The following is a 13,269-nucleotide window of genomic DNA, read 5'->3' as shown; positions in this document are numbered from 1 at the left end:
TGGGCAAAATGATAGAGTGAATGATTAGAATAAAAGAGAGAAAACACTGTGAATAAGCAAAAGTACTGGTGGGACCTAGAATTCCACTTGTCAAATAAATGATGGATCCTCACACAACTTTTGTTGGTTGAGCCTCTACCAAAGATAAAAATTTTCGTTAAAGTGTAAGAAAATTCTGCCTGCATTGTCAAAAAGTGATAGTTGCAAAAAAGCTTGCAATTGCAGCGTGTGGCGTGGAAATTAAGGTAGGCCCCAATTTAGCAAATTCATATACACGTGTCCAAAGATTATCAAAGGAAGACATGAAATGACCAAAAAATGGAAAAATGGGGAAGACTATAGTCTTTCTTTATTTGTTATCATTCGAGTCAACCCAAAAATGGAAAAATGGGGAAGACCAAAAAGATTATAGTACTGTCGCAGCGTTAGTATATAAGTAAAATGTCTCTGAAAGTCTAATAATCTATCTCAGTTGGAGAAGTATTGAAATAGAGAAGGAATAATTCACTAGCTAGCCAAAAGAAGCATTATGCAGCCACAAAAGGAGAATATGGAGATAAATGAGGACATTGTCATAGTTGGTGCTGGAATTGCTGGACTTGCCACTTCTGTGGCACTTCACAGGTATACAAAATCGTACTAAAAGGGTAATCTTAGGGCTAAAAAGTATTTTTTCCAATTTATATGACGATATTTGACTGGACATAGTTTTTTATTTTTTTTAGAAAAAGAAAGACTTTTAGTCTTTTCGAAAGTATTCTTACAATTTGTGGTCTTAAAATGCCAGACATTTTTATGGCTACAAGAGCATTTGGTTAGGAGTTTTTATTTCATATTATTTTGATTTCAACCATTGAAACTTAGGCGAAATGAGAAATTTAAAATTAGAGACTTTTCAATTATAGAAAAATGTAATTCTTTTAATAAACAAATTAGAATTAAAAGAGTCCCATATAAAATGAAACAACACTAAAACAAAGCATTGAGGAATAATCAATGGGCAATTTCTTTCGTTAAACATCAAAAATCCGTTGTTAATCCTATTTAACGACGGATAATAAAAAAAAAATCATGTTAGGTACAGACTATTTGGCAACAAATTTCTTAACTAATTCCTCTTTCTTTTTATAGTGTAAGAGCATAGCAGTTTGTGTACATGTGCTAGATTTCACTATCACATCAACATTATTTTCATTGCTTAACGTTTTCAGTGTATATATAATTTCTTTGAAAATCATATAACAAGTTATTAAATTCCTACAATATGTTATTAATTTAGGTTGGGAGTGCGTAGCATAGTTTTGGAATCATCAGAATCTCTACGAACATCTGGATTTGCACTTGCTTTATGGACCAATGCGTGGAGGGCACTTGATGCTCTTGGTGTTGGAGACTCTCTTAGACAACTTTCTCTCCACTTTACTCGGTAAGGCTAACTCAAAACTATAACCACTTCAATTTGAAACTTGCACATTGGTGTAATGCCTTGCATGATTAAAGTATGTTGAAGGAAAAAAATAAGTAGATAAAAGTGTTTCCTTTTTTTCACAGTTTAAATTTTTAGATAAGATAATCATAATTCAACATAGTACTGGAGCAGAAAGAGATTCTTGATTCAAATCTCACTCCTTCTTATCAAAAAGAAGTTTTACGTGTTTGACTCATGGAAAAAAAGAAAATTTTGCCCGCACATAAGGGCATGTTGGAGACAAAATTAAACAAATAAAAATGTGTTCTCTCTCACAATTTAAATTCTTAGATGAGATGATCACACACTTTAACAAAGTATTCCTACAATTAACTAATTCGTACGTGTGGGATCTGGCTTGAATTTAATGATTTTTTTCTTGTAGGTTCCAAGCATTTTCAGCAGATTCAGGCCTGCCTATTGCAGAGATTTCCCTCGAGGCAAATAACAAACCGTAAGCACACATTCCATATTTAGTGCTTCCTCTTCCATTTTTGTTTTTAATACGTTTAAAAAAGAATGATAAATTTTTAAATTTGGAAATACTTAATATTACACTTTTCATTTTAACTTTTATAACCTTAAAAATATTATGAAATTTTATAGTCACACAAATGCGATAACATGTTACCGTAACAAATTTTTTCATTTTTTCTTAAGTTTTTTATCCATTCAATCTATACCACATAAATTGAACTATAATATAGTTCTCCTCATATCTTTTTCTTCTCACACAACTCTTAATACTATTACAGAATTGATTACGACAGCCGTTGTATAAAAAGGCAACAGATAGTGGAGACTTTAGAGAAAGAACTGCCTCCTGGAACTATCAAGTATTCTTCTCGTGTTATTTCCATTGAACAATCTGGAGTATTCAAATTGGTGCATCTCGCCGACAAAACTGTTCTTCGAACCAAGGTGAATTATATTTTTGGTCTTCTTCCTTTTTAGAAGTATTTATACTCTATGATACGCTTATAGTCAGAGGTGGATCTAGGATTTGAAGGTGGCGGGTGTCACAATTTTCTTCAATGTCAATCTTATTAGGAACATATATTTGGGTCGGGTCCATTTCTTTTTAGTTTATTCGGGTCAACTTAATAGACTTTTTTTTAATTTGCAAATATGAAAATTACATCTCAAAAATAAAAAAACGAACATAATTAGCATCTTAAACAAGGAATCACACTCATTAACACCCACTTTCAGTAAAATCAACATTTTCACCAAGGGACTTGCATCTCTTATGTATATTAAAAAATGAATTTACACAAGTAAAATAACATATTCAATAAGGGAATTGCGCTAATCAAAATAAGAAAAATAATAGAAAAACTCTTCAATAGGTAAATACTCCCCATAGGTAAATGTTACTACTATATATAAGGAAGAACCAAGCGGTATTTGTAGTCCTCACAAAAGTTTTCAATTTAATTTCAAACTTTTCAATTAACTACTTCTAGGTTCCAAATTTATTTTTAAGGTCAAATTAACTTTTTATTTTTATTGTCTACTTTTCCTTACTTTACTATTAGATATAAGGGAGAATAGCGATTTTTTGTAGTCTTCACGTGAATATTTTTTGACTCTTTTTACCCCTAATTGAAAAATTAATGGCTTTGTGAATCTTCACACATTTTTGAAACTTTTGAGAACTTTAAGGACTTTTTCATGCCACTAAAAATTATGATGTTATGAAAAAGGTTATAGAGGCCCCACAAAGCATACTCATACATATTTGAATCTTTTATGTAGAAATATTATTAAACTGGTTTCAAATTATGTTTTTCCTTAAGAATTTATTATAGACATATAAAGAATTATCATGTCATTTTATTCTATCTTAATATAGGCTTAATAATTGAATTACAATATTATTCTGATAATACTATTTATTATTTATTGATGTTATGTATCATTTATCATTTGCTATTTTAATTTTTTATTCGTCCATTTAGTAATTTCTTTTTAATTTTTTCCGTACAATCTTATGTCGTACATGCTGGCGAACATAAGCAATTTATGAAGATTTCACTTAAGTTTGGATTGAGTTTTAAATTAAGAAAATAAATGTAAATAACTTATATCATTGTTAAATACTAGTGTTTTAAAAGGCGAGAGCGTAAGGCGGGGCGTTTTACGTCTGCCTCAGTGAGGCGTAAGCCCCGAGGCACGGGGTATAAGCCCCATGGGGTTTTAACTTTTAGTATTTTATAAAATGATATAATTATAATAAATACTTTTAAATAGGTGAAATAGGGTAAAAAATTGAAGAAAACTATAAATAAGTGATATATATATATTCTCCACCCCCACAAAAAAAAAACTAATTAGAACAATCTACTATACGCTACTTACAAGTACAAGTGATTGCTCGTTACTTTTTTGAGATAGTAGAAGACAGGATAAATAATTGGAAAAGAACATGTATTAGGCATTCTAGCAATAAAAAAAGGTCTTGACTTTTAAATTTAATGTTTCAGTTCCTTTTTAAAACATTTGAGTAATTACATGTTGACTTTTGAGAATTTGGACATTATACTAAGGACTTATTTAACAAATTTCGTTTTAGTTTGAAGAAGTTTTCTGGGCTTACGCCCCAACAAAAAAAACTTACCCCAAACTCCCGGGCATACGCCCCGAATTGCTGGGCGTACGCCTTTTGGGACTTTCGCCCCGACCTATCACCCCGGGGCATTTTTGGTACGCCCCGCCCTAGGGCTCGCCCTGAAAACGACTTTTAAAACACTGTTAAATACTTCAAAAATGTAAATTGCAGTCCCTCCGTATCAATAGAAAAAAATGAATTCCGAAGTACAGTAGTTAATTATAATTTTACGTGCACACACTATTAACATAAAATTTATTTATTGTATTAAAGAGTAACAATAAAATATTATTTTATATATTCTGAAAATGTTTGAAAAAATAATGTAGTTAAAGAAAATACAATTTAATTTTCAAACAGTAATAATACTAGACAATTGTAAAAATTATATTTTTTTACCTATTTTTAAATATTAAAATATTTTACAAAATCTAGGATAATCAATATTTTATATAGTCTGGGATAAAATAGTTACGTTTAACATGAACAAGTTATTACAATATAGATTTCATAAAATGGTTTATTAAATTAAGAAAAAGTAAAAAAAAAATGTTATTTTTAAACATGCATCTTTTGGAATGTAAAACAAAGCTTAAAGTAAGAACAATTAATTCTATTGACTTTTAAGTAGTTTTTTGTGAATTAATTTGAAAGAATATCTACAAGAAATTCTTGTAATATCAAGGCTTTTACTTATTTATATTTATTTGTAAGTTAACTTTATTGATGTCATCATGCTACAATATTTGCGCATCAAATATTTTTGACATAAATTGAATATTGTAATATCTTTGGTAAAAAAAATGAGTTTGGCAATATGCATTTAATTCAAAGAAGCAAATGAAATTAATTTAACTTATGAAAACTAAATTTGGATCATAGAGACTTTAATCTCAAAAAATTTAAGTAAAATGGAAATTATGAGAGCTTTCATTTTTTTTTTAAGTCTAATATATAAACTAAGAAAAATACTTTCCTTTAATTTTCAGGTCCGCTTTTTGTACTTTAATATTTTAGAAGTCTTTCGAAGTATCAGATTAATGTTACAAAAATAAAAAAGCAAGAGTAGAATTTTTTTAAAAGATACCTATAATTAATGCCAGTTTAGGCCCGGGCTTAGCACGGGCCAAACGACACTAGTAGAATTAGATAAACTAAAAGTTCTAAAAAATAAATCATAAATTTCATGTCTTTTCTAAGCTGTGCTTACGGAATTTCCACCATAAGTAGTAATTAAAGTGATTTAAATTGAATTTAATAATTATAGAATAGCATAAATTTTTATAATACACTCCCTCCGTTCATTTTTATTTGTCCATTATACTAAAAATATATGTCCACTTTTACTTGTAAGTTATATAGTTTGAAAAACCAAGACATAATTTACCATTTTATACCTATTTTACCCTTATTATTAAGTACTCCAATTCATTTCTCATTTTATTTATTGCTTATTAAGAGTGTCTCAAGTCAAATATAGACAAATAAACATGGACGGAGGGAGTAATAAACAAAAGAAATTATTTAAAGAAAAAATTAATATCAATCCAAAATTCCCATTGAGACCCTAACTTTTTTATTTAAATACTTACAGATTTGAGATTAAGAGAAATGTTTAATTTAAGGGATTTTGAAGTTTTTATTTGTCTAGCGAGAACATAGATAAAATAATAGAAAAGAGGAAGGACAATATAAATAATAAAAAGATAAATAGAAACTTGGGAGGGCCGAAAAGGGAATTACTGGTACAAAGGAAGTAAAAAGCGCAAAGAAAAACGGGAGTCCGAAAATGTTCAAGACAGATTTAAATTTTTGTCTACCAACCGTGACACCTTTGTCTAATTACGATTGGGGGTGGCAGGATAAAATATTTAACCATTTAAGCAAATTACAGCATAGGTATAAAAAAAAAATTTAATCAAGGGGGTGTCATGCCACCCCACCCTAAAGGGTGGATCCGCCCCTGCTTATAGTGTAAATAATTTTTATACTATTGTATTAAGCTGGCTTACCATAACATGGAGCATCATATTACGTCTAACATGGTAATCTAAAAAAGTAAAGTAATAACTTACTATAACCAGTTAGATTGTCCAGATAGTATCCTTTACATCGCCAGTGTAAATAAAATTAAACTAATGTATATACAAAAAAAAAATATAAAATCTGTGTACCTTAATTTGTAGCAGCAGGTTGATGTAAATTATTTTTTTAGATTACTAATTTCACTTATTATGAGTAATTATCCGTAGACAATTTTTCACCTACGAGTCCCGTGCATGAAACCTTCAACTAAAGAAAATCAAGTTATTAGTAGAAACTTAGACAGGATTCAGGAAGGTGGATTTAGAATTTTAGTTACCACTACTAGAAATAGAGTTTTTTCCCACCGATATTCAATGGGAAATATGTAGAGCTGTCAATATGAGCTAGGCCCGCGAGGCTGACCAAACCCAACCCTTTATTTAAGTAGGGTTGGGCTAAGATTTCTTTAGCCCATATAGAAGTGAGACTCAAAAGTCCAGCCTCTCTTGGCGCGCCGGCCTCAAGGATTAGGCCGAGGCCAGCCCTTAAGGCCAAAAAAGAATAATATTAATTAATTTAAAAAAAATATAAGTAAATTAAACAAAAAGATAAAAAGTAATGAGAAAGAAGAATGTGCTTACTACTGAGTAGTAATTAGAAACTGGAGTAATACTTTTTTAGTCTTAGAATTTATATTATGTTTAATTTCTTTTGAACGTGATCTGAATTAGTGATTAAAAATAATAATTTATATTTGTTCCTTGAATTTTTTCTTCTATGATATGGATTTGCGCAAGAATGGGTGGTGGAAGATTCTATTTCATATTGCAAAAGTTTCATGTTCAAATTGTACCAAAAATCACTAAGAAAATGTTATTTCGAAAGATGAAAAAACTTAAAGGGCTGGCTTGTCCTAGCCAGCAGCCCGCTTAGGGCTGAGTTGAGCTACCATTTTGCAGGCCCTTCAATTAAAAGGGCCAACCCGTCCTAGCCCATTTAATAATTTGGCCCTTTAGGGTTGGGTTGGGCTGGGCCAACCCAGCCAACCCATTTTGACACCTCTAGAAATATATGTTATGAAAAATGATTTTCCAACCTTATTCTTACCGAACCAGCTCACTGGGAAAAGTCATGGTGGGAAACAGGTTCCCATTGAAACGCTGTAAAGTTTCTGATTTTTCCTTGTGAAAACACTATTGTTTAGGTTTTTCCACCGAAATTCAATGGGAATAGCCACTAAACATTTTTCAGTGGGAAAAAATAGTGATTTTTAGTAGTGATTTTATAAAAAAATTCACTTAATTTATAAAAATAATTTATCAAGAACTCACGAATAAGCTTTCTTTTCTAGAATCCAAACTCATAAACTCAAAATTCTGAATCCGACATTGAGCAGGATATATATCGCTGACTGAATTCTATTTGCATGAATTAGGTGTTAATAGGATGTGATGGTGTCAACTCAGTGGTGGCTAAGTGTATGGGTCTTCAAAAACCAGTTGATGCAAATCGTTCAGCAATTAGAGGATATGTTGAGTATCCAAAGGCTCATGGTTTTGAGCCCAAATTCTGTGCTTATTTTGGTGGTGGAGTTCGTATTGGCTTTCTTCCTTGTGATGACAAGAGCTTGTACTGGTTTTGCACTTTTACTCCCTCCGATTGTAAGCTCCTTCCTTCTATTATTACTATAAATAAATATAGAATCAATACAACATACCCAGTAAATTCCACAAAGTAGGGTCAGAAAAGGGTAGTCTACCCTATCTTGAGAGTTGAAGAGACTATTTTTTGGACATGCTAACACACTATAATCATAGTTATATTATGACGTACGTACTCCTTTTGTCTCATTTTAAGGTATCACACTTTTTTGTAGTTTGTCCCGAAAGATAATGTCACTTTTATACTTTTAAAAACAATTTAAGTTTAAATTTTCTATTTATCGTTACACGATTATGATTTGTTTAGATCACAAATTTCAAAAGTCGATTTTTTTCTCTTAAACTTCATGTCGAATCAAATAGTGCCACATCGATTGGGACATCTGAAAGTATTTAATGTTACAAGTTCTAAGCATACTTTTAAATATATACCAAAAGTCTTTTTCCCCCCTTAAATTTCATTCTCAATTAAACATCATCATGTAAAATAAAAGGGAAGAAGGGCTTATTAGTGGTATATCTCTTTCTTTTATCTACAGAACATAATGAGGTAAACTATCTGTATACCTTTTTACAGACGATAAAGGGACGATTAATTGTGTACTTTTTCACCGGAAGATAATGCGACCTTTTATTTCTGCTCTTTTTCTACATAAAGTAACCCTTTTGTGTATGCTTGTCTCTTTCTTTCTCTTTTATGAGTTGTACTAATTAATTAATTATCTGCCTTTGAATTGTATACATCTCAGACGATGAAAAGATAGAAGGAAGTCCAACAAAAATGAAACAATTCGTGCTAAGTCTGGCCAGCAACGTGTCAAAAGAAGCATACGATATCCTAGCGAGAACTTCACTAGATAGCCTATATTGTGCAAAGCTAAAATTAAGGTCACCATGGGACATTTTAAAAAGAGACAGTATTGTCAAAAATAACATTTGTCTAGTTGGTGATGCACTTCATCCAATGACACCTGATATTGGTCAAGGTGGATGTTCAGCATTAGAAGATAGTGTTGTTCTTGCAAGGTGCATTTCAGAGGCTATTTTTGCAAGAAAATTAATTAAAGTGGAGAAATTAGAAGAGGGTGATGAATTGTACAAAAGAATTAAAGTTGGTTTGGAGAAGTATGCAAAAGAGAGAAAATGGAGGATTTTTAGCCTTATTAGTACTTCATATTTGGTTGGTTTAGCACAAGAGAGTAATGGGATGGTGATTAGCTACTTGAGGGAGAAATTCTTGGCTCAATTCACTATTAAGACTATGCTGAGAATGGGTGATTTTGACTGTGGGAAACTATTGAAATAATCTTGTTGAAGTGAAGATGTTATGATGCTCTATTTGTTGATTTATGATCAATGAAAAATAGAGTCACCTAGAAAAATATCCAAAATTTGTTGTAAGAACTTATCAAGCTTGTATGGAAGTCCTGCTATTTGGTTAGCACTTAGCAAGTATATTAGCATTGAATTAAGGTTGCAAATGTTGTCACTTTATCACAGGTAAGATTTTCATTTCTCAAATTAGTATTCCATTTTAATTTAAGTCTCTTAATTTTCTTTTTTAGTTTGTTTAAAAAAGAATGTCTTTTTCTATTTTTGGTAACTCTCAAATATCAACATTTTTCATGATTTGTTTAAGACCAAAAGTTCAAAAGGCATTGTGGTACATTACACATGTTTTTAATTTAAGACCATAAGATTTCAAAGTCTCACTTATTTTCTTAAAATTTGTACCTAAGCAAACTAAGAAACTTAAATTGAAATAAAGGGTGTAGTAACTATCAAAACCAATTTGAACGTACATTGGATTACAACATTAACTGTCATACGATAAATTAAAATTCAACAGAATTATTGGAACATGATATACTGAAATGAAGATCTAAACAAAACTATATTTCACTTAAAGAGTGCACTTTAACCTTTTGATTTATATATCAACTAGATCAAGGCCCGTGCCGACGTGTAGTTAGCGCCGGTAGGTAAGTTAGTACCACAACTAAGTTGCGAAGAAATGGTCTTTACAATTTGCATTACAAACACTGGCGCTACTGATTGCTGTTAATGTGGCAGTTGATAGTCAGTGCATAATTCAATATTTATCGACTCGTTATGTAGCAAAGTAGTGATAGTTAATTTGGGGAAAAATAAAAAATGGTATCAACAAACTTCACACTTACGCAATGGACATTACCAGGAAGCCATGATTGTTATATATGAAAACTGGATACCATAACAATAGATAAGTACATTGTTTAGCATAACTATATTCAAATAACATCTTCAAGTACATCTTCATTTATCATTTCATATGAGCAGGAGCTACAATCCCCTAATCTTAGTAGCCAACCTTTGCTATTCCAAAAGCCACATAGCAGGGAGGTATTTTGAAGTACCTTCAAAAAAAGGTAAAATACCAATTATCAACGATTTGTTTTCAGAAAATAAGATTGCCTAAAATAAGGCACATCCTCAATGAAAACACAAATTTATGAAAAAGTTAAAACTAATATTATATGTACAGAAGTTGTGGACAACATGTATATACTTAAAATGTATAGAGAGATGCACAATTCATGAACTTCAAACTTAAGGCTTCCCTATCAAGAAATAGATCTTCAACACTACTATCAATTAGAAAATTGAAAAAGACAACATGATTAAATAACCAACCAACACGGGCTAAAATTAGAACCATATCCGTCAGAAAGTAACCAACATTTTATAGGTCAAACGTATGTAGAAACCTGAGTACAAAAACTAAATAGTTACAAAGTAAATGCAAACTACATCATGATATGAAACTATTTTCTATCTGGGATCTCCAATAGATGTGGGACCAAGATGAGGTGCCATTTCAATAGAAGCAATCCATAGAAGGACATTCCTGCATCACTTTAGTCATGATTCGATGATTTTTTTTTTGTTTGCCATGGTAAGCACTTCTTGAACAATACTTAGCACATTCATTTTTCCTCCATATCAGAAAGACACCGACAATGGATACAATGTGGCAGTGCTTAGGCCAGATCCACATATATTTTATGCCTTCTCAAAATTACAAAGAACAAAAAACTTACAAGGCTACAACCTATCAGTTGTGATTTTTCTAGAAATAATAGTAGCAAGAATGTTGTGTTTTCTCCTAAGCAGTGATACATATACAATACATGGTCCAACTGAGTCTCTTCTTATATTAGAAATACCTCAGAATCTGTCTGATAAGGGCATATCAACTTATCAAGTACACAGAGGATCGCAACCTTCAAAATTGAGCTGCTTTGTTCCTCTCTATTACATCCCACATAATTCAAAACTTTACATCGAAATTTTTTATGGAAGAACTCATGTTTGGGGATTATGGATTCCAGCATAAGAAGTTTAGATGTTATCATCATCTACTTACCATCTCCACGTGTTGTGACTGCACAAAATTGTTAGTTTGGGTAACCAAATACCAAGTCATTCACACTCTCGACTTGAGCACCATTTTTCAAATGAAATATAGGTCACATTGCCGGTAAAAATTGACATTTAAGTACGCCACAACATTCTAACCCACATTTTCCAAAATAACTTAAACAAAATCTCTTTGAAGTGTTGTTGGACATCATTTGTTCCAATGGTGCCATACAGGTAGACCAAATACGGATTTTTCTGTTCTATCTGAAGAAAAGACCACTACAAAACATATATTTCTTAGCTTTAAAAGTAAAACATATACTCAAGCATTCATCCATTCTACTCTCCAAGCTTGAATTTTTAACTTAATCCACATTTGTATTTTGATGTTCGGCTTTTTTGGTTTCATCAGAAAAATTTAACAGAAGGCTGCAACAAAACATATATTTCTTAGCTTTAAAATTAAAACATATACTTAAGCATTCATCCATTCTACTCTCCAAGCTTGAATTTTTAACTTAATCCACATTTGCATTTTGACGTTCGGCTTTTTTGGTTTCAGAAAAATTTAACAGAAGGTTGCATGTCTACTTACGTGTGAATGTGCAACGTTGAGGCTCGCAAAAAAAAAAAGCTAAATAACCTGCATATCATCTTCGTTACTATCTCTTTTCCAGTAAGCAAAAGTCACAAAATGAGGACGACAGTTCCTGCAACGGTATAAAGACAGTCAAAAGGAAAATCTAACTTATATTATATCTCAAGCGTGTCGATTCAAAAGTAGAGGTGGAATGAATCGATGCTAATTTTTCCCTTGACATATGGCTCTAAGGGTGTATAGTCATTTGGTATAGCAGGATAGCAGTAAAAATAAAAATAAAAAGAACAAAAAAAAATTATGAAAGAGCATATCGGTATTACATAACTTATAGATTGATGTCTGATTTTTCTTTTCTTCTCTCAAAAATTCAGATCTCAAGAATTTCATGAATCTAAAACTATCTTCTATTTGAAGTCACCAATAATGTGATGAAGACCTTTGAGGGGGAAACAGTTGAATATTTTCTATGCGCAGTATTTTTCAACTATGAAATACAATTTAATTTGGCAGGAATTGCTACGAACTTGCAACGCATGTATCCAGAATTTGCCAAAATCAGCAAGTGTGTCATAGCTGCGAGGAAACTGTTTCAGATAGGGCCACCACCGAGAACTCTTGCCCTTGTTCACTTCATTTATATAGGGTCAGTATCTGCAGTAAAAATACGCTCAAAACCATAACATCAAATTTGAAGGAAACTGTCATCACTAACCAAACAAATGCTTTTCTCTACACTTTCCAAAGCTTTTTCAACACTTGTTTAATGCTTATCAAAAAATTCACTTCGAGCACGACTTCTTTACTTAAAGATGTTCATTTCAGAAAGTTATCGATTTGTACAAAACCTAAATAGACCGCTTAAATTGAGGGCAGAGAATAGCAGTTCATTAAGCCCCAAATCTCTACCCAATTTGTTTTAAGAACACAGTAGACACACAGCTCCATAAAAAGGTGTCCAAGTTGAAACAAAAGCTAAGTCAACACATGTACCGGAGGTTGTTCTCAACATCTTCTCTAATCAAGGCAAGTTTATGAATCTGCTGCACTTCCATGTATTTCTCTTCCATCTCCATTGCTTATTTCTTCTTTCAATGTGACTCCCACATTAGTAGAGATGTTTTCAGTTATTCCATTTTAACCATGCGTTAGTATTGCAGCAATGTAATTTCCCGACAAAAATATTTTTCTGGCGATTTACTACCATGGTGTGTGCTCTTCAAACTTGTCATACAATTTATGCATTAATAGCTCAGTCATCTCATACTTTTGAACACAATTCTTTTCTCCGAACTTTTTGTTTCATTATATAAAAACAAATCAAATTGTTAAGCAGAACATCACTGTGAAAGAGGAGATTAATTATTACCGCAGAATTCTAGCTTTACATTAAGAAGCAAAAGTACACATGATTAAAGAAGGTAAACACACTGACCAATAAATTTTTAGTTAAGACACTACATAAAGCTTCCTGATTATTACTCTCCTTCATCATCCGTTCATA

At 31.5% G+C, this 13,269-nt stretch overlaps 1 protein-coding gene across 1 annotated transcript; it reads left to right on the top strand.

The window, feature by feature from the left end:
• The first annotated feature begins 454 nt into the window (after positions 1-454).
• On the top strand, positions 455-9,262 carry LOC132602576 (monooxygenase 2-like). The gene is made up of 6 exons (XM_060315395.1): positions 455-624; positions 1,280-1,426; positions 1,854-1,922; positions 2,224-2,389; positions 7,540-7,765; positions 8,515-9,262. The coding sequence occupies exons 1-6, from the start codon at positions 530-532 to the stop codon at positions 9,069-9,071; spliced, it is 1,260 nt and encodes a 419-aa protein (XP_060171378.1). The 5' UTR covers positions 455-529; the 3' UTR covers positions 9,072-9,262.
• The last annotated feature ends 4,007 nt before the right edge of the window (positions 9,263-13,269 follow it).

The sequence above is a fragment of the Lycium barbarum genome, chromosome 7, assembly GCF_019175385.1.
Source record: "Lycium barbarum isolate Lr01 chromosome 7, ASM1917538v2, whole genome shotgun sequence".
Classification (NCBI taxonomy): domain Eukaryota; kingdom Viridiplantae; phylum Streptophyta; class Magnoliopsida; order Solanales; family Solanaceae; genus Lycium; species Lycium barbarum.
Note: the sequence above shows the minus strand (reverse complement) of the source record. Positions and strands in the feature narration are given on the sequence as shown.

What these genes read in the sequence shown, in the direction of transcription:
- LOC132602576 (XM_060315395.1), top strand. Translation starts at nt 530, where the DNA reads ATGCAGCCACAAAAGGAGAATATGGAGATAAATGAGGACATTGTCATA. An exon ending in CTTTCTCTCCACTTTACTCG is followed by an intron (nt 1,427 to 1,853) that starts GTAAGGCTAACT and finishes TTTTTCTTGTAG; the next exon opens with GTTCCAAGCATTTTCAGCAG. An exon ending in AAACTGTTCTTCGAACCAAG is followed by an intron (nt 2,390 to 7,539) that starts GTGAATTATATT and finishes TGCATGAATTAG; the next exon opens with GTGTTAATAGGATGTGATGG.